Source organism: Rhinolophus sinicus, linkage group LG13 (assembly GCF_036562045.2).
Source record: "Rhinolophus sinicus isolate RSC01 linkage group LG13, ASM3656204v1, whole genome shotgun sequence".
NCBI classification, from domain to species: Eukaryota; Metazoa; Chordata; class Mammalia; order Chiroptera; family Rhinolophidae; genus Rhinolophus; species Rhinolophus sinicus.
This window is the reverse complement of record NC_133762.1, coordinates 4,433,387-4,455,507: the sequence shown is the minus strand read 5'-3', so window position 1 is coordinate 4,455,507 and position 22,121 is coordinate 4,433,387. Positions and strand designations below refer to the sequence as shown.

General features: G+C 50.1%; 1 protein-coding gene across 3 annotated transcripts in view; it reads right to left on the bottom strand.

Annotated features, from left to right (window-relative positions):
• Nucleotides 1–14,245, bottom strand: part of ADAMTS17 (ADAM metallopeptidase with thrombospondin type 1 motif 17) — a 244,956-nt gene extending 230,711 nt beyond the window's left edge. The window contains exons 1-3 of one of the 3 annotated variants that reach the window (XM_074317647.1): nucleotides 14,061–14,245; nucleotides 13,246–13,616; nucleotides 5,872–6,037 (exon numbers count right to left, since the gene is read on the bottom strand). In XM_074317647.1, coding sequence (XP_074173748.1) covers nucleotides 5,872–6,037; nucleotides 13,246–13,616; nucleotides 14,061–14,139 — 616 coding nt within the window. In that variant the 5' untranslated portion in view covers nucleotides 14,140–14,245. The remainder of the gene's footprint in view (nucleotides 1–5,871; nucleotides 6,038–13,245; nucleotides 13,617–14,060) is intronic. The other 2 variants (XM_074317645.1, XM_074317646.1) reach the window with 2 other exon arrangements.
• Nucleotides 14,246–22,121: the final 7,876 nt, after the last annotated feature.

Below are 22,121 nucleotides of genomic sequence, written 5' to 3'. Positions count from 1 at the left end.
TTTCTCACTTGTCTGAGGTTATCCTGCTCCTTTAATATGATCAAGAAAAAACAAAACAAATGACGAGCCACCTATGACTACCATTCATCTAGAAAGGGTCCCTTTAGCGGGCCCACTTCTAATTTCCTCTGAATTTGGTTTTCACCTTTTAGGCATTGGGGAGTGTTCTCAGGAACGTGTCCTTGTGACCCAGTGTGGCTGGGACACCCCTCCTGTGCGTGTCCCTCAGCAATAACCATGAGAAGCAGACACGCTCAGCGTCATCCTGTGTCTTCTCAGATGAGAAAACGGGCTGTTAAGGGCTGAACTGTGTAACCTCATCACTGGTCCCTTAGAATGTGACTGTTTGGAGGTGAATAAAGTAAGTCACTAGGGTAGGCCGTCATCCTATCTGCCTGCTGTCCTTATAAGCAGAAATTAGGACTCAAACATGCCCAGGAGGAAAGCCAGTGAGAACAGAGCGAGAAGACGGCCATCTTGAAGCCAAGGAGACAGGCCTCAGGAGAAACCTACCCTGCCGACACCTTGATGGTGGACTTCCAGCCCCCAGAACTGTGAGAAATAAATGTTAGTTGTTGCCCTCCAGGCTGTGGTACTTTTTTCCAGAAGCCCTAACAGACAATACAGAGGCAGAAAGATGTCAAGAGACCCTCCTGGGGTCATAGCAAACAGAGACCGTGTTATCCTTCTTTCTCCGGGAATGATAATTTTTAAAATATCGGTGTCTCCTTTTGGAGTTAATATGTTATATGTCGATAGATACTGAAAATATCAACATGAAGAAATGCAAGTGTTTTGGGTTTCGCATCCAGTTAAGATGTAGAAGAGCATGGAAAACCACCACGACCACTGAAACAACAAAACATACTGGATCAACCACAAAATCTTTTTTTGTTTGTGTGTTCGTGTTTTTAATCCACTGGAAAGCTGACGTCTCAAAAAAGTTGATAGAAACCAAACTTCAGAAGAACTGAGTCTTTCCTAAGTGAGCAAAACCCAGCAGCCACTTTCTGGGGCCCAGGCTGGAGAAGTAGCTAATCAGAATCTGATGGAAAATTTTATGGAAGTTAGAAGGAGCCGGCCAAATTCTCATCTACCATGTGGGCTGTAATGATGGATTAGACCTGGATTAAAGTTGCTCTGAATCTATGCCACCAGATTTCTACCAAGTGTGTGGTAGCTGGCAGGAAGTGGATACCAGGATGGAGAGCGGGGGATACCTCCCTATGAGACCTGAGCTCCCAGGACTCTGGCTGAAGCACTAAAACCAGCGGTGAGCTGAAAGGAATTAAAGTCGCAATCCAAGCTAACCCACCTCAACCTCTGATGAAACCAAGAGTTTATCTCCTCAGCCTCGCTGCCCCTTTCTCATCTTTAGAGACGCCGGCTGAAGACAAAGCTGTCACACAGAGAAAGAACAGCCGAGAAGCCCAGGCTGGTCAAGCCTCACCTCAGGCCCCACAATTCCACGGGCTGTGGCAGTGATGTCATCAGCGTTTAAGCCATTTTGACTTCTGTCATTTCCAATCAACACAGTATATACACAGACGATTCATGCAAATTCTTGCATAATGAACAATACACAATTTCTGAGTAGTCACGGTGTCCGCTAAATACCGACTACATTATCTTTATAATGCTATGAGTGAACCAGACAATACTATAAAATAACTTCAATTATTTGTAAAACAATCGTAACAGAACTTAAACTATAAAGCAGAGCGTTGTGCCTGCATAGCTACCTTTGTCAGATGTGTCCTAAGGAGCCCATCGCCACCACTCAAAACATTGGAGGATTCCTCTTTTGAAAGTGCCTCACCGCAAATTAGTTTTATTTTTTTACCATCAACCTCTATCGTTACATGGCATATCTACCATGGTGACGAAGGAGAAGACAGAGATTCAAATTGTTAGCAGAGACCATGAAATGCTAGTGAGAAGACCCTAAACTAAATCTGAGAGGAGAAATTAAAATAAACATTGAAGACAGACAAAAAATTTTGAAGTAAAAATAACCACTGAAAAAGCAAAAAACACTTCAAAATATCCAAAGTACCATTTTAGTTGAGCATAGCCAAAAAAACGTTTAAAAACTCATGCTTTCACAAAAAAAAAAAAAAAAAAAAAAAATGCTCACAGACTCCATATTTTCAGGCCAAGTTTCAACCTTCCAAACTGGAGTGATATTTTATGAATCAGTTTATAAGGTCCTAAAAATAAGGAGCTATAAAGGAAATAGGATCAGCCAGTCCCCTCTGTGGGAGCCCCAAGAACTGCTAGAAATTCAAGCTCAGGGGGCCCCCCCGAGAATGCAGCAGTTCCTTCCCGGTGGTCTCCCCCTAGAGAGCATGGTGGCTTACCTAGCCCAACTTTCAGGTAAACTGCCTGCTTCATGGAGGAGGAAGAGTCACAGACTCCTCGTCACCTGCATGAGCCAGCCGGCTGGCTAGTCCCAGGCCATGTCCAAGGTTGACACAAACTTAAGGACAGCACACAGGGACACCTATGGCCACATGTTCCGCCATAAAGAACAAGCTCCCATGGGAAATCTTAGAGTAATCTGATGAATCTTGCCAGGAAACTTCACCGTGCATTTTGCTGGGGTTCCAGTACATTAATGTTTCCAATTTCTAAGCTCCCAGTGTTGGAAAGTTCATCCACACCAGACAGCACCTAAAGGAATGCTCGTTAGCTAAGCCTATGAAGAGGCTCATTGTCTTTCTCAACACAACCACCAAGGTTACGGGGACCCCATGCAAAGCAAGAAGGACCGGACACGAGATGGACCTTTTTCCTGTGTCTGTGTGCGTACCCAGGACACAGCGGGAGTTGGCACTGCCTTCAGTATACTTGTTGCTCCCGCCACGCAAAGCACGTCAACGTGAGCTTTGGGGGCAAAGAAGAGGAAGGTTATTTTTTAAGCAAATTCAGAAATTTCTCTCTGCGCCCCTGCATGGCTGCTCTTGTCTAAACTGAGGTTCCATCAAATCCTCCCCACCCTGGTTTTGTTACAGTTTCATTTCCTTCCTCACAGGCTAAACAGTCTATCAAAAGGGTGACTTGACACCAGCCTCCAAGACAAAAATGCAAACACCAGCACAGTTTATCACTCTGTCAGCAATCCGTGGTGTCACAGCCCTTGAGAGGAGGGCAGATGGCAATCAGACATTCCATGACCCCGTCCACGAACGCCCTGGGCTTCTGGTTGCTGACGAGCCGGTGATGAGTGCTGGTTTGAGAACAAAATGAGAATAAAATGTACTTGACCTTGGATTTCACGGTAGGGCCTACGTGGTGGTTCTCACCTGAGAAAGCCACGCCCAATGGTCCAGAGGTTTAAGACTCCTTAGCGGAGAGGCTCTCGGCTCCAGCTGACCTTTAGAACCATGTGGGGAGGTGTGAAATCACCAGATGTCCAGACTGCCCCACAAGACCAACTAGAGCAGCTCTCTGGGGATGGGACGCTAGGGGGAGTAGTTGTTAGGCTCCCCAGGTGACACCCATGGACAGCCAGTGCTGAAGACCACTGCCGTTGAGTGCCCCTCTGCCTCTGAACCCATGTGTCTGGATCAGCTACGGAATGCACCCAGAGACTTAGAATGACCAACAATCATTTATGTTGAAAGAGAGAAAGAGCAAAGGATCCGGGCCAGACCGGTGGCTCAGGTGGTTAGAGCTCCGTACTCCTAAATCTGAAGGCTACCGGTTCGATTCCCACATGGGCCAGTAGGCTCTCAACCACAAGGTTGCCAGTTCGATTCCTCGACTCCCGCAAGGGATGGTGGGCAGCGCCCCCTGCAACTAAGATTGAACATGGCACCTTGAGCTGAGCTGCCGCTGAGCTCCCGGATGGCTCAGTTGGTTGGAGCGCGTCCTCTCAACTACAAGGTTGCCGGTTCGACTCCCGCAAGGGATGCTGGGCTGCACCCCCTGCAACTAGCAACGGCAACTGGACCTGGAGCTGAGCTGCGCCCTCCACCACTAAGACTGAAAGGACAACTTGGAAAAAAGTTCTGAAGTACACACTGTTCCCCAATAAAGTCCTGTTCCCCTTCCCCAATAAAAAAAAAAAAGAACAAAGGATCCACCAAGATTGACCTCGATAGGGTCAGGCGGCCAACATTTAAAATAACACACCACCCCCAAGCCCACACACACAACCAATAGGGACACTCACCAAAACCCCTGCTTCCTACTACCGTGTTGCCCCGAAAATAAGACCTAGCCAGACAATCCGCTCTAATGCATCTTTTGGAGCAAAAATTCATATAAAACCTGACAGCAAAATAAGACCGGGTATAATATAACATATAATATAATACCAGGTTTTATACAAGACCGGGTCTTATATTAATTTTTGCTCCAAAGGACACATTAAAGCTGATTGTCTGGCTAGGTCTTATTTTCAGGGAAATACAGTTAATGGGTATGCCGTTGCTAGTTGCAGGGGGCACAGCCCAGCATCCCTTGCGGGAGTCAAGGAATCAAACTGGCAACCTTGTGGTTGAGAGCCCGTGCTCCAACCAACTGAGCCATTTGGGAGGCAGCTCAGCTCAAGGTGCCGTGTTCAATCTTAGTTGCAGGGGGCAGAGCCCACCATCCCTTGCGGGACTTGAGGAATTGAACTGGCAACCTTGTGGTTGAGAGCCTACTGGCCCATGTGGGAATCGAACCGGCAGCCTTCAGATTTAGGAGTACGGAGCTCTAACCACCTGAGCCACCGGTCTGGCCCGGATCCTTTGCTCTTTCTCTCTTTCAACATAAATGATTGTTGGTCATTCTAAGTCTCTGGGTGCATTCCGTAGCTGATCCAGACACATGGGTTCAGAGGCAGAGGGTCACTCAACGGCAGTGGTCTTCAGCACTGGCTAGTCATTTATGCCAAGGTCTGTCTTCCCTGATTTTGTAAGGGTGCAAGAAGGAACAGAGCAAAACCCCAAAGCAAAATGGCATTCTCTCCGCATGTACCACTCGGAGCTCTGCTGGGATTGCAGAGGTGGCCTTGATACAGCAAAATCACGTCGCGTGCCTCTGTCAGACTGGGGGGTGAGGGGGTGGGGGGGTGGGGGCAGCCACCTGTCCGGGTCAGGACTGCATGAAACAGCTGAGCCAGGCTGCAAGGCTCATTTCTACATAACCAAGTTATTCTAAAAGAGAGTCATACAATCGATTTATTTCCCAGGTCACTGGCATACTAAACCAAGACACACTACATGTTTTATACAAAGATAAGTCTTTAAACAACTCCCAAAGGTCAGCCATTGGGTGCCATGTTCTCCCCAGGGGAGGAAATGCCACCAGTGGAGAGCAGGTCATGTCTTCACAGGGGACACGCACAGGCAGGCTGCTGGTGACACAGCACCACGTTGCTGCTGCCACACTTTGAGCACCACTGCTTTGGGGGGCCCCAGGCAACTCTAATGAGTGCATTCAGGACTAAGGAGCCGTGTCTTAAGAAGGCGCGCTCTGGCCCGCGTACCGAGGAGAGCGGGACCTCATCCCAGCTCAGCCGCCCACCTGGGGCTTGGGAACAAGAAGCCATCGACGTTGTTCCGTCCCCAACTTGTTCCTCATCTGTAACCTCGAGACACTGCACTAATGACATCCTCGGCTCCTTCCGGAGATGCCTTTCTCAAAGCGCTGCTACACATGAAATGCTGACACTTATCCACATAGAAAGGAAAAGGAAGGGGCCCTCCTGACCATAAACAAATAAGTAAATAAAGCTTTCAGAATACAGGGAACGGCGGGATCTGGCTCACAGGACTGGAAAGCATTGGGGGACACAGCAGTGGGGGTGGTTGTGGGACGTGCAGGGGTGCCAGGGGGGCGTGTGCTGTGTGAGTCGGTGGTGCGGTTTCCCAGACTCACCTGTGAGCACCTGGCAGAGCCGCCCAGACACCGGGGCGTCCGTGGAGGGGCCGGGTGGCAAGGACCATCTGCGCCTGATCACATGTTCTCGTCCGCTGAGCGAGCCCTGGGAGCTGTTGAGGGGCTGGATGAGCACGAGCTGCTGCCCGAGCTGGATGAGGCCGACCTGCCCAGAGAAAGGAAACGCGACTGGCGTCGGTCACCCTCATTCTCACGCACCCACGACCCCAACGGCCCAAGGGCTGCAAGGCTGCCTGCTTCCCACATCCGGGCTCTTTCCTTGCAGGGCGCCCTGATGTGCTGAGCCCAAGAATGAGCTTTTGTGCGACTGGCAACAGCCCACCAGCAGCCGTGTTGGGGAGAGGGACACGAGGTGGCGGTGGTGGGGGGTGACAGCAATATAGGCCCCAGCATCCATTTTCCAGCTTTGCTTCCAAAGAAGATGGATTGCTTTATTATTAATAAAAGCAAACTTGATTTTTAAAATCATCCCCCAAAAGTCCACCTGAGGAGTTTACCCCAAATGTGTTGGGAATGAATGACAATTATATCCTTATGGGAAAACGTCTCTCTCTCTCCGGGGACATTTAGAATTAAACAGAGATGGAGTCACTCAGACCTTGACTATCACTAGTTTGGTGACAGGGGATTTGTACTTTGTTTTCAAAACTTGCAGTGTTTAAGAGAACAGGATGGCAAAGTATCCAACGGATTCGATTTGTAATTCTAATTTAAAGTGCATCGTTAATTTAGACTTGCGATTTTTAAATCTACTTAGGTTTATAAGCAGCCTTAGAACGTAGAAGAGAACTTCAAGACTTCCCATGTTTATAAGGCTAATTTATTAGGTTTATAAGAATCACTTCAGTGCTTGCAAAGGGCTTGTTTCTTAATCAGACAACTAAAGAACCTGAAAATCCCATTGAATGCTAAATTTCTAATCGCAGTTGGAAGGGTGTCAAAGTTTGTTAATCACCAAATTTGTAAATGGAGCCAAACATTATCCAACGCCTCCTTAAAAAGAGAGAGCAAAACCGTGCTGGATGACCCACAGACCATGATTTGTAAATTGAATGAACAATTTAAGAACAAGGATTTCAATTTGTCCCTTGAATAGAGTACATTCTAAGTCTAAAAATATAGACGTATATACGATGCAGAGAACTATACGTACCCCTCATGGGGAACCAGTGCTGACAGCATTAAAACGACGGGCCCTCCTTCCCCTTGCCCTGCTGCTCGTTTTCCTTAGACCTCCCACGAGGAACCCCACGGGACCAGCGCTGGGGGAAGACCCGTGTTTGCACACTGGACCGCCCGGTCCATGGCCCCTCCCCCAGGGCAATGGTCGGGATGCCTTTGCTAGCACAGCTGCAGACTTAGGCTGCCACGGACATCCTTTTTTCTCTCTTTCCTGCCACTATTTTCTAAAAGCCATGGCATACTAAACCAGCGGTTCTCAAACTCCAATGCCCATCAAAATCACCTGGTGCGCTCGGGTGGGACCCAGGATGTGGCCTTCCTAACAGGTCCCCACAGGACACTGATGCTGAGGGCTGGGTACCACATTCCAAGAAGCCCTGCTCTCCACAGCCCAGCAGCTCACTCAAGCCAAATGGCACAGACCCTCCACCTCCCAAAAGGAGTCCTCGACACCACGCCTTTCTGAAAGTACATCCGATCCACGAAGAAGACCGCCTCCATACGAGCTTTAGTACCCAGAATACAGGGTGCGACTGGACTTACAGCTCTAAGCAGATTTCAAGGTTTGCAGTTCATTAGAACTCGGCCAAGAACAACGCCGAGGTTTTACTGCCCAAATAAAACTGTCTGAAAGTGGCTGTGCACGGCCTGCAGGAAAGCATGGCTTTCTTCCCTCCCCTTTGAAGTTAAAAACCCGAGTTTGTTCACTACAATACTTTGGGGAGGCTGAAGAAGTGGAGGAGGAGGGTGGGGGATACAGAGACCCACTAGAGCTGGGTGTAAAGAAAGCCTCAGGGCAGAACACCTCATGACTGTGGGTGAAGATGCCCACGGGACACAGAGGTGGCAGGTGTGGCCCGGCACCTGGATGAGCCCACAGCAAGAGACCTGTGCTCCTGTAGGGGGCACCCCGCTCTAAGGGGGGGGGGCGACTCTTCCTGAAATGCTGGGGCTACAGGCTATGGGATGTCAACGGCCCCCCTTGTGTCTAGTACTTTCAAATCCATGTATCATTTGTTCAGTCTAGTGTTGGCGTCACAAGTTGAGGTGGAAAAGGCCCGTGAGCAGAGAGTTCTAATGTGATACAATATAGGGAGAATCTCACCTTGGTGAGAAATCCTACAGGTACACACACATGTACACACACATACACACACGCACAGGTTCCTGGGGGGAGGTTTCGCTTTAGAAGGTCTTGTTTGGAGGGAACCATATGCTAGCTCGTCACCTCGTGTGTTCAAACCCTCTCCTCCTCTGCCCACCCCCCTACCACTGCTATCACCAGGGACCCCCATTCAACAGCCAGAAATGCTCCCCATTGCCTGTAGGGATCGTCAAAATGTGACCCCAGAACAGCAGCAGTACCTGGGAACCTGCGAGAACCGCCAGCTCTCAGGCCGCAATGGGGCTTAGCACCAGCGTGACAAGTCCCCAGGGGACCTCTGATGCCAGGCTGCGAACCCCTGCCCTCGGGGAAATTCTAAATGCCTTGGGCTGGCACCCATGGCTCCGCCTTACCTAATCCACACACCTGTCCAGTCAGGTCACCTCCCACCGTGTCCTAAAACAATAACCTCCCATCCCCAGCCCAAGGCCAATTCATGAGCCTCTTATCTCAGCAAGGACCTGGCCTTGGTGGCTTTGCCATCCCCCCTCCCGCTTCGACCCTAAGGCTCCAGTCCTACCCCCACCCCCCAGCCACCCTGCAGGATGCCTCACACCTTCCTTCCTGTCCAGACCTGCTCTGCCGCCAAGGCCGGGCCTGCCCTGTATTTCTTTGAGGCTTTCTGGGAGCCTACCAGAGTGTCCTACCTATGGCAGGTGTGTGATAACGATCTGATCATTTTGTCAACAGTGGTGACTGATTGGTGGGTGTCTAACTGGAAAAGTCTGGAAACGACCTGTGGGGCAAGAGAAGAGACGTGTTTTCACTGCCTTAACGTGCCACGCTCTCACTGAACAATCTCACAGACTTTATCTATTTCATTCTATCAACAGGCACGCAAGGCCGATGTTATTTAGCCCTTCTATGGCTGCACAGAGACGTTCCTAGGAGGGGAGTAATTCGCTCCAAGAAGACAGCCCCAGATGGCCGCGCAGTCTCATTTCCTAAAGGACAAGAGCGTGACCGACCGTGCACGTGAGTGCGCGTGTGCAGAAGCGTGCACATGGAAAGGTTAACTGGGGCTCTGGTTCCCTCCAACGTACTGGCTGCAAAAACAGCTCCCGTTGGACACATCCGAGGTCAGGCAGCTGCAGCATTTCAGAGTTCAGGAAATCAGCTCCAAGAATGCAATCAGTCTAGGGTGCCTTCAGTTCATCATCCCATCTCATACTTGCTTTTCTTTTTTCAAACGTTGCCAACTAAACAGAGGTTCAAACGGGGATATCTAGTTACGTCCGCTAGGTGATGGTCAGGGGCAGCCAGACGCCTGAGCGGCGGTGGGTGAGGAAAGTCACCGTGAGGCCACGTGAATGTCCTTCCAGAGGGGGAGGTTGGAGGCCCTAGAATTCTCTGATCCAAATTCTCCCCTTCAGTTCCCCCCATGCCCCCAAATCTCACCACTGTCCTTTCCCTTCTTCTTAACTTCCCTTAACCTCCACTCAATTGTCCCTTTTTACAAAGCTTTAAAAACGTGCACTGCATTTGCCAAATATATTTATGCTGCACATGGTAAGTTCTTCAGTAATAGTAACTGATGAGTCACTGAGGACCACGCACCTTCCCGATACCTGTATCCAAACACTGATGGATGGTAATGTCATTTGGTCTGTTCGCTCCCTTCCGAATCGTCTCCACACCGTATACTTTTTGCCAAGAGGAACTCCTGCTCTGCTCTATGTGATCAAGTAATGCTGCATTAAAAGGCTGGTCACTTAGATACCCAATCAAAAGAGAGTCTGTTATCTCTTCTACAGGGAGAGGCAGCAGCATCCCAGACCAGCCTCTTCATCCCGGGAGTCATGGAAACGCAGGCTGCCCTCTTGCTCTTCCAATCTAAGCCACCGGCTCACGGACCAGCGGACCTCATGCCCCGCCCCTACTCTTACCTGGACCACACTGCTTCCCCTGTGGAACAGAGGCGAGCATTCCCACAAAAGCCCCCAAGTGGACAGGGAGGAGGAGCTATCCAACTACCAACGTAAGAAGTACTATCCATGCTGTGCAGTGCAGGGGGCTGACCAGCCAGAGTCGGGGTGGGCTGGGCCATCAAGTCAACCCGTGACCAACCTGGGTGAGAGACGCACCAGGCAAAGGGCCCGTGGGCTGTGACTCCAGAGCAGGCGCGCTAGGAGCATTCCTGAGCTCTCTGTCCATCTGGGGTGGCCTGGAAAAATGGCATGGCTACTTCTGCAGCCCATTGCTAGTCATGTCCTGTCTGGTCCTAAAATCTCATGCACAGCACCCGCCTGACAGGCCACAGCCTTGGCCAAAAAGCGTGGCAGAGGGCCTGGCGGGCAGCTGACGCGGAGCTTGTTAGTATTTGTCTAAGGCAGAATGACTACTGCTCCAAACTGACAGAAACTCTTTGGGGCTGGGAATACCTTTCTCGCGTGCCCAAACATCACTGCTTTGAAATTATACGATTACGGACTCTCTTCCAAAACCCTACGTTACGTCTGAGGACTCTTGGAAATGTGAAATTTATTCTTCATGCCCCTAAACAATGAAGCAATGATCTAGTCCAATCACGTCTCTCCTTTAAACAGATACGAAACATTCCTGGGGACAGCATGGAGCTCACACATCATGGAACAGAGTCTGCGTGCCCCTGCGCGCCACCCTCTCCACTAAGCTGGAGACGTTAAACATGGCCGGATTGAACTGAGCGTAACATCGGAATAAAGTTTTATTGAACACAGCCTTCTCCATCTGTTTACTGACCGTCGGTGGCTGCTTTCTCATTAAAAGGGCAGTGCTGAGTGCTGAGTCAATATGACAGCGACCATGTGACCTGCAAAGCCTAAAATATTGACTATTTGGCCCTATCCAGAGTTGGCCACCCCTGCTCTGTATGACTCTACATGTCGCCACCTGTGACCACCAAAAGTGATCTACTTGATATTGCTCCTCTCCCATGCCTTGTAGCCAGGCCTGTCCTGACAGACACGCCCGTGCCACACACACACACACACACACACACACACACACACACACACACCCCATCTCCACCTCACAGCGCTTCCACCACAGTCAACAGAGACGGACACGTTACCACCCACCTGAATGGCCTCAAGCACATTTGAGAACCCAAGGCAAAGCAAGGTGGGGGGCAGTGCAAACGTGGTTAGCCTAAGCGCCTGTTTTCTTTTCTCTGTGCGTTTTGGGATCACCTTGCAAGCAAGAAGTCCACCCCCAAGCCACCCCACTGTCTCTTCCCCCCTGTCTTTTGCCCTTCTTTCACAGAGTGCACCTACGAAGAAGAGTCCAACGTCCAGCTCACACGAAAGGGATGAACACGGCAGACTAAACAACAGAAGTGTCTGCTTAAGCAAGAATTTAGAATCTCTAGCCACCCGCAGCTGGCACACGCTGAACGCGGCCTCTTGGCCGGGTTCCTTTATCTAAAGCACAGCGCCCTCACATGGTGCGGGAGGGAAGGACAGTCCTGAAAGCCCGGAGGACTGAAGTGAACCCTGGCTGCTCAGATGCCATCTGTGAGAGGGCCCAGCTCTCAATGTTATCCAGATTTCCACCCTCCGCTCCCTCGCAGAGAGCTGCTCGCTGGAAACTTTACACCAAGAAGTATAAACTCTGACCTCTACAGAAACTCACTAAACCGCAGCAAATGGGATTCAGATGTTTCCATGTATAGTACAGTGATGTGACCTAGACTTTAAACACTTTGGCAAAAGCAGCAAAAATGATGTGCGCCTTGCAGTCCCTCCCAGAACATGATACGGCCTTGATCTGAGTCCTGTAGTGAGCTGAGCCTTTCTCACCCCACCTTCAGCCTCTTGCCCACAGCCCGGTTCCACATCAGCTCCGACCAGGCCCCCTCCCCCGGTCCATTTCCCTTGTTTAACCAAAGAAGCCAATTTCTCCCAGCTGAGCAAAAGTGGATCCCATGCTGACCAGGACTCAGAAAAGTCCTGAAAGGGGCACGGGTGAAGGTCAATCCCAGGGCATTACCCCCACGGGTCCCCTACAATGCTCAGAAGCAAGCAGAAGTGTCCCATAAAAACCTGGGCCCCCAGGCTTTCTGGCTTTGCTGCAGATTCTAGGCAACTTGTTGCAGACTATGTGGGTTAGGGCTAGGGAATTCTAGATGGTGGAGCCTGCTAAGGTGGAGGTAAGGGAAGCTGTTTCTTGTGCCGGGGAAGGACAGACAAAAGAATATCAGACACTGCTTCCCCAGCAGCCAGTCATGGCAGAAGACAGAAAACCAACTGTGCGCTTCCTGCTCTGAGCCTACACCAGGCTTTGCTGGGGGCAGCCCATGTGCCAGCCATGTGCCCTCCTCGGGCACCATCGAGAAGCATGTGGTTGGGCACCAGTGCAGCCCAGGGACCGCTCTGAGCACTGGCAAGGCAGGAGGGCATAAAGAACTTCCGCTGCCCCTCAGAACACCTGCCACAGGTGATTCCAAAGCAGCAGGGCAGGGGAAGCACTACTGCCACAGCAAGAGAGCTCCTGGGGACAGGAGAGTCTTATCACCAAGGTAAGTACCCCTGAGGCCTGGCTCAGAGTGGGTGCCAGACAAATGCCTGCTTGTGGTGTAAGGGAACAAGGATAGGAATACCCTCCCCCTCCTGGTTCTCATGTTTCAGCTAATTGGAGTAAGCTAGTGGCCTGAGGGGGGACCCTTCCAAACTTCCTTTCCGGGCACAGAAAGACTAAAAAGGACAGCAGAGAGGTAAGTGCCCACCACCTCATCCCCACACCCAAGAAGAGATGAGATGTACGCACACACACACCTGTGCATATGCAAACAGTGTACTCTTCACCTGGGGAAGTGCGCCTCTGTCTAGGGGCCTGACAGGTTTAATCACCGCTAGACCTGCTCCGCTGGGCGGGCTGCGGCATATCCCCCTCCAGTCGGCGGTAGAGCACCCTGGAGGCTGCGGTTCCCGCTGCGCCTCCCCCACCTCCATCCCAGTCCTCCCCGGGGACCACCCCCTGCGCCGCGACAGACCGACAAGCAGCCCCGGAGAGGACGCAGGCAGTACCAGGCCGCCGGCGGCGCCGCAGGCGCTGATGGAGACCAGGGAGCCGGGGTGGCCTAGCACATGGCCGGAGTAGAAGCACAGCTCAGCGGGGCGTCCGCGGCGCCCGGTCGCGCCCGCCTCCTCCACCTCGAAGCCGCGGGATAGGAAGCGCAGGTCGCGGCGCAGCTGCAGGTAGAGGTCGCGCCCGAAGGCGGGCAGGTGCAGCAGCAGAGCGCGCTCGCCGGGCCGGGAGCGCGGGGTGGCGGGGGGCGCACGGGGGCGCCGCCGCCTTCGGGGCCCGGGGACGCCGGGCAGCGGCGGCAGGTGCACGTCGTCGGGGCGCACCCGCCGCGGGAGCACCACTTCCACGTCGGCCGCCGCGTCGCCGACAGCTGAGGGGAGAGAGGAGACGCGTCAGCGCGGCGGGGCCCGCCCGGCCGCCCGCCCTCCCGCCGGCCGGCCGCGGCGCGCAGGGTCCAGCGCTGGGCACGCCGTGCCAGCACGGGGACAACGCGGCCCGGAGCGGGCGCTCTCTTCCCTTCCCTCGCCCCGGCACCTCCATGCCGGCCAGCGCCTCCGCCCGGGCCCGACCACCCAGCGAAGGTCTCCGGCGCGGCCGCCCGAGCACCACCGGAGACGGCCCCGCGGCCGCCCGGCTCGGAGCCCCGTCCTGCGGCTGCGGCCTGCGCCTCCTCGTCCCCGGGCGCTGTCAGCGGTCCGCCGCCGGACCCGGGCTGCGCCGGCAGGCGGGAGCCGCCAGGGCGCCTCAGGAGGGCAGAAGGAAGGTGGCCGCGAGAGGCACTGGCGAAGAAAGGCGGTGCAGGAGGGAGCGCTACCTGTGCCCGGGTCCAGTCCCCAAACCAGCAGCAGCAGCAAGGGCAGGACGAGAGGAGGCAGCAGGGCGCCGTCACACATGGTACTTGGGAGGAGCAGCCCCCCAGACGGTCGCGGTGGAGCAGGAGCGCGCGAGGCGGCGGCGCCAGCCGGAGTGAAACCCTCCTGCCTTTGGAAAAAGTAATTAGCGCTGCGGACAAACCCAACGTGGTAAATCCCAAGCCCCGCCTTCTCCTCGAAAAGCAGGAGGTGATTGGACTTTTGCTTTCCCCTGCCCCGCCTCCCCCTTCCCTATTGGCTGGGACGGGTCAAAACCAGGGTGCGTAGTTAGGTTGTAAGCACTTTCTTACACGTGGTTTCTGGGCAGTGGCAGGGACCGGACACCAGGTGGCGCGCGATCCCGGAGGACCTGGGAGGACACCTTAGGAGGATACCGGGAGGATTGGTTTTCGGAGTTTGTCCATGTTCGAAATCCATCCTGACCCTACTGCCCAGCTTCCCAAGAAGAAGGGCCAGAAATCGTCCAGGCCAGCCAGTTTCATCCATAAAAGCATATTCTCTCTGCGCCTAAACTAAAATCAGTTTGGGTTGTTTGTGGGTGGGCGCTCTCTTGCTCACCTGACTTTGCACCTGATGGCTACATCCAAAATAGCACCGTTTTTTTCCAAACCCTTTACACCCCCTGTCGTCTTTATCCTCACAGAAGCCAGTGGAACAGGCGTGATCACATCCTCTTACAGACTGAGAAACTATGGAAGAGAGAGCTTAAGACGCTTGCTAAGTTGTCCAGGGAGTTACTGTCAGAGCAAGAGCTAGAATTTGTGGTCCTGACTTCCAGCCCCCTGCTGCTCACTACAGACAAGGAGGAGCCCTCCGAGGCACGCAGGAAGGAATATTAGCCCCGTTTTACTGGTTGGCAAACTGGGGCACAAAGTGGCAAAGGCTGGACTTGAACCCAAAACTTTCAGCAACAGCATTAATGTTCATTCGTTTCCCACCAGACTATAACTGAGGTCTGCGGGAAAAGTGATTCCTTTAGCTTTCTGAGGAGCACCTTGTAAAACAAACAAACAAACAAACAAACAAATAAAAAGGCCCCACAGAATTAATCAAAGTATCTGTTCTCAGGTCCATCCTCTCCCTTCCCTGTCCTGCCCGTTTTCTGTTTTCTCAAAGCAGAGGTTGCAGCACTTCTACTGGACTCTGCTTGGGGCCTCGCAGAATCTAAAATGCATCACAGAATTACATGTCAGCAGAAAAAATCCAGAAGTGAACACTGTCCAGCTTCCATGATCTTTAATTAACCCTGGGAGTGGACTGTCACTGATTCTCAATAAAGCCCACCATTCTCACTGCTTCAAACTTGCTGCTCTGTGTGTCCCCGGGGGTATGGCTGGCAGACTCCTTTTGTGCCCTCCGCAGAGGCTGGCCACTGCTAGGCACCTGCGGCTCCCGGAAACCTCAGCATAGCTCCTGCTTGTGGCCAGGCTTGGGGCACAAGCAGCCCCAGCCAGGTGAGGGGTCAGCAGCACCTTTTGGTGACACAAGAAATCACGGTGAATGTTTTGGTGCAGACTGCCACTGAAAGCCAGGGCGTAGCAGCCATACCGCCTCCAAGAACAATGACTTCTGCCATTGGAGTCGGCCTGAGTGGACATTGTCAATCGAGTGTGCGAGTTCATGAGGGCACAAACTACAACAACACCAACATACCGTGTCATCCCCTAGACTGTCCGAAACCAAAGAGCTTGAAAATAGAGGACACTCTCCTGCCTGGGAGTGGGAGTGTAAATTGGCACAGCCACTTTGAAGAACAATTTGGTAAACTGTAATGAAATTAAAAATACACGCACCCTGCAACTCTGCAATTCGCCTTCTGGGTAACTACCACAGAGAAACGCTGGCATATGTGCAAGAACGTTCACTACAGCACGCAATTAAGAGTAAAAAATTGCAAACACCTGCATGTTCATTATTAGATAAATTGTTAACAGAACACCAAGCATCAGTTAAGAGAAATGTAATAATCTCATATGTATAACAACATGGAGAGACCTCCCAAGACCACCTGTCAGTTTTTTAAAAATCAAGTTGCAAAATGATGCATCTAAAATAATACGTAAACACACACAAATAGTAAATCATTTGCAAAATCATAGAGAAAAGCCTGAAAGGATACACACCAAATTTTTTTAAGCTTTAGTGTTCTTTTTATTAAAGTATGAAAGGATGGCATATCAGGTCCAGCCAGGATAACTGGTACCATTCTAGGTACATCAAGCAGAGAGAATTTAACACAGGGAATGATTACAAAGGTTGGGAAGGGCTGAAAGAGTAAGTGCAGCGATTACATGCTGCCCTGTCCTTGGGGTGCATTTTAGCCCCTGCCTGTGCCTGCCGCTGCACTATTGAAGCCACTGTCACAGTTGGTTCTGGACATACCAGAGGTGTGACTTTGGCCAGGGCCCCATGCCCACTGTCACACCAGCAACTTCCAACGTCTGATGTCCTGGACCCATATCTCTGTCCCTTGTCAATTGATCTCCTGCCGAGGACTTTTTGGCAGAACCTAACAGGAAGCATGAGACAATGTAATAGAGTCAGAGTATGTAGGTTGCAGACTTTCAACCTCAACAATTAAAAGCAGAACGTCAAATTGGGCATGTGGGACTGAGAGACAGAACCTCTGAGCAGAGATCTTAATCTGGCCCCAATGAATCTGAATTCTCTTTGCCCCTCATCATTGTGTTCACCAGTCACAATGAAAAGTTTAACCCTGCCTCCCAAAATGATCTATTGATTCAATGCAATCCCTATCAAAATTCCATTGGCATGTTTCACAGAAATAGAGGAAACCTATAATTTGTGTGGAACCACCAAAGACCCCAACTAGCCAAAGCAATCTTGAGGAAGAAGAACAAAGCTGGAGACATCACACTTCCTGATTTCAAACTATATTACAAAGCTATCGTGATCAAAACAGCATGGTAGTGGCATAAAAACAAACATAAATCAATGGGACAGAACCAAGAGCCTAGAAATAAACCCACGCACATATGGTCAACTGATGTTTGACAAGGGAGCCAAGAATATTCAAGAGAAAGGACTGTCTATTCAATAAATGGTGGTGAGAAAACTGGAGAACCACATGCAAACCAATAAAATTGGACCCCTACCTTACACCACTCACAACAAAATCAACTCGAAATGGATGAAAGACTTAAATGTAACATCTGAAACTGTAAAACTCATAGAAGAAAACAGAGAGGAAATCCCCTTGGCATTGGTCTTGGCAATGATTTTTTGGATATGAAACCAAAAAGCACAAGCCACAAAACAAAATGAACTGGGAGCACATCAAGTATAAAAGCTTCTGCACAGCAAAAAAGACCATCCACAAAATCAAAAGGCAACGTACAGAATGGGAGAAAATATTTTCAAACCACACATGTAATAAGGAGTTAATATCCAAAATATATAGGGAGCTTATACATCTCAATAGAAAACACACACACACACACACACACACACACACACACACGATCCAATTTAAAAATGGGAAAATGACTAAATAAACATGTTTTGCAAAGAAGATATACGAATGGACATCAGGTACTTGAAAATGTGCTCGACATCACAAATCGTCAGGGAAATGCAAATCAAAACCACAATGAGATATCACCTCGCACCTGTCAGAATGGCCATCATCAATAAATCAACAAACAAGTGTTGACGAGGATGTGGAGAAAAGCGAGGCCTTGTGCCCTGTTGGCAGGAATATAAATTGGAGCAGCCACTATGGAAAACAGTATGGAGATTCCTCAAAAAATTAAAATAGAACTACCATATGGTCCACCAACTCTACTTCTGGGTATATATCTGAAGGAAGACATTATGCTGAGTGAAATACGTCACAAATAGACAGATACTGTATGATTGCACTTACATGAGCTACTGAGAGAATTTAAATTCTCAGAGGAAGAGGGCATGGCATACAGGGTGGAATGGGAGTCAGTGTTTATTGAATACAAAGTTTCAGTTTGAGGAGATGAAAAATCTCTAAAGATGGATGCATAACAATATGACTGTATTGAATGTCATTGAACTGTACACTTAAAATGGTTAAGATAGCAAATTTTATGTTATATACGTTTTCCCACAATTAAAACTACTTTTAAAAGAAATGATCACTATTTGCTATCATTTCATTTCTTCTTAACCCACACAAATTGCCTTGTTTTAATTTTTTGGATCGGGCAGGGCTTAAACCCATTTCCCAGATGGACAAGTCAGGGTTCAGGAGGAGTTAACAAGACAAACAAACAGAGCAAAGCCCCACAGGTGGCAGCAGAGGTCTGGATCTGAGGTAAGGACAGACCCCCTTCCTTGTCGTGGGGTCAGACCAATTCTTGGGCTCACAGTTGACAAATCTCCTCAACTTTTAAGCTTGTCGCCCTGCTTCGCGTGAAGGGCTCTATTCTGGTGGGGAGAGGTGTTTTCCCATCATGTTGCTAGAACTGACCCCCAGCCTCTCTCGGCCTCTTTTGCACACTTCATGTCTGACCGCCATGTTTCGATGCTGGCAACCACCATCGTGACAGTCACTACATTGTTACTGAAAGCAGCACAGACTCACGAAGAACCACCATGGTCAAAGCTCACATTTGGAACTACAGGCACTTTGGCCAGACTTGACCTTCTTTCATCCCTCACTCAGGCGGTTTCTTGGGCTGGCGATTGGTGTAAGCAAATGCTGAAATCCATGTGTAAACTTGACCCATTTGTAGGTGGAAGAAAGCCCTGTGCCCTGGGCATTGGGTGGGGGGGGAGATCACTAGGCATTGGCAGGGGTTCGGGGAGCAGAGAGGGTAAGAGAGGGGATTCCACCCCACAACCTCCTCTTTGAGACTAAATTCACTTGGTTTTTGAAGCAACCAACTCTCCAATGAGATGGCACATCCCTTCCAGCAGGGGGCGTCCGGCATCAGTCCTGTTTTCCTGAACCAGAACTGGTGTGAAATGCAGGCACCAGCTCCAAAGGCCTGTTTTTTCTGATTTATATTTCACCCTTTCCCTGTGCAGCCTGGATCTCGGCCCGAAACGCAGCTACTTGGCCAGCATCCTAATCCCCTGAGTGGATCTTGCCAACCTCTCCCCGTGGGGTCTGCATGCTCCTCCCTACTCCCAGGGTGCTGGCAGGGTCTGCTTCACCATGAATGGGTGCCCAACCACAGAGGCCATCCCTGCCTGACCCTGGGAAGGGCCACTTGCTGGAAAGTCCCACTGTGCTCCATTCCTGTTCACCCAATTAGGCCCTCGTGGTGATATCACATCTCAAGTCCAAGGTATACTCCTTAGAACACTGATTTTTTTTTTTTTTTTGGTCTAGCTATTATTTGTTCTATCAGGGTTTCTATTGAGGTATCCCCTAGCCCTAGGCTAATTTAACATCATGACACCCCCTCCCCCCAGGCTGTGTCCCTGAGGGCTTGACCTGCCTTGCAGCTGAGCTGCAGTGGCTTTCCAATGTCTCTATTGTTGAAAAGACACTCCATCATCCTGTCCTTTCTGAAGGGGCCAGAGGAACCTTGTGACACGGAGTCAGCACCTGCAGCTCCCATATTTCTGAATAAACAGGACGAGGGCTTGAGTTAGGCACGAGACCAGAGCTACATCCCAGCCAACGCCTCCCTCCTGAAGACAACTGAGCAAAGCAATATATTATCTGTCATTCTGCTACACACCTTTCCCATCTTTGATCTATTTCTCTGGTCTCAGCATCGCCCCTCAGGGGCCCGGAGCCTCCTTTCTCTCTCCGTTCTTCCTTTGCTCGAGGAAAACAGCTGGTCTGATCAACCAGGCTAAAATGTGATGCAAATCCAGGCTGAACACCAGAAGAGCCCCACATTTGTATTTGATTTTAGCAAATGCAAATGGTAGTGGCTCGAATTGGTATAGTTATGAGAGAGTATTCAACATGTGGCACTGGACAGCTGTCTATAATCTTGGGCAACACCTAAGTTTGAGTCTGTGATGGTTTTTAAATATTCCTGCTACTTATGACCCTCTTTTCTTTCCAGAAGCTACGCTAGACTCCTCTCGCTTCTAACAAGCAGGATGTATTGGCATTAATGCTTTGTGAGTTCTGGAGTTAGGACATAAAAAATGTCCTTGTCTCTGCAGAGAACGTATATATAGTCATTAAATGGAAACGCTGCGAGATGATTTTCAACCGTTTGAATCTAAGTTATCTCCCTTTTCAACTTGAATTTGATTTTAGCCTAGCAATTTAGGCAATCCTTGAAAATGGAAACAAAGGCTTAGGAGAGTCCTGGTATGTTATAGGTACTGGGTTATGTTTAGTGAATAAATCAATACAGAAAGAAAACAGTTGGATAAAATCAGAGATTTCTGAAAACTCTTCAGACTTGGTAATGGTCAGAGATACAAAGCATCGAAACCATCTCACTCTCTGGATTTATTATTGTCATTCTTCTCTGGAAAAATCTTAATTCACCAGGTTCGTGCAGGTTTGGTTTAAAAATTAAAAAAAAATAGGACCACACATCAGAGAGTTTCCTCTGCTGGCTAGGAAGGGAAAGGATACGGAAAGCCTCTGTTATTTCAATAACACTGGGATTTCCTCACAACAATCCCCGGCTGGCCGTCCAGTGTCAGAGCGTGTATTTCAGCACTGTTTGACACACAGCAGGCACTCAATAAATATTTGCCACATCGCCAGTAGTTTAAGGATCTCTCCCTTTCTTCTATATGTCACCCAGAACTTTCTCCCAAGAGTCCTTACACTTCGAAATACAAAGTTGGGCAGAGAAACTATCGTCCGATCTCAATGACCAGATCATATTTGTCAAAAACCTTTGGTTGCTAGTGTCAGGAATCCACTGAGCTCAAGTGAGCACAAAAGACGTGTTTATTACACAGAATTTAGCTAATATTCTAAAACCAATCAGTCCAAGTCACAGAATTGACAAACTGAGGAATTACAAAGGGACAGGGGGCAGTCTTTGGAGGTGATGCAAGTGCCCCCTGCAGTGACCCTTCATGAGTGCATACATGTCACAACTTATCAAATGGCACCCTTTCAGGGTGCAGTTTGTCACACATTGTATGCCAACTATATCCCAATGAAGGTGCTTCAAAAGCGATGCTGAATTTAACACGTTGCATACGGCGGGGTGTAAATCCCTCGTGAAGATTCTCGTGATCCGTACGCAACGTGTTAAGATGCAAACAATGGGATACCATTTTGACAATATTGTTGGTCATGTAATTAAAGCTCAAAACAACACTGTATTTTAAAGACAGAAAGTGGCGTAGAAAGTGGGTGGCCCTATGATGATGCTATGCGGTGTCATTAAATCCATTCTGTCCAACTAAGATCCTGGGGTGGTGGGAGGGGCGGTACAAGAGAAAGCTGGAGGGAGGAAGAGTGAGAAAAAGAGAACTGAATTTATAACAAAAAGGCTGAGCACGGGAGGAAGAAAACTAGAGAGGAAAGGAGAGGGGTGTGGGAGAGACAGACAGACACACTGAGCTGAAATACAAATGGGTTTTGTAGCACTGACCGTCCAGTTTGGCTCTGCAGCTATGCACTTGGCAAAGGTCCAGGCTATCTAAGGGTGCAGTTACATGGTTATCAAATTCTCCTTCCCCAGAGCCTCTGAAAGCTGTTGCCAAGAACAGAAGGGGGTTTTGAAATCCATCCCTTTGTCTCTCTTTTTTCCCTATGACCTGATTTTGTGGTTTCCTCGCTTTATTTCTCCCTGGGGACCCTAAAGCCCCCACTGCAGATGGGGTGGGACGTGGGAGTCGGGCAAAGTGTGGGATGAGGAAAGATGCTTTGTAGTGGGGTTTCGCAAAGCTGCAAATGAGCCTTGCAGGCTGGGATGGCCCCCAAGCCCCTGCTGAAAGCCACTTAGAGGACAGGGCCAGCTGCTGAGTGGCCCTGGCCCTCACCTTCCTGTTCCTCCCTTTCCTGGAGCCCGGAGAGGAGGCTGGGAGGGACCTGCCACCTCCATCAAGGTCACGGCCTCTTGTGGTGC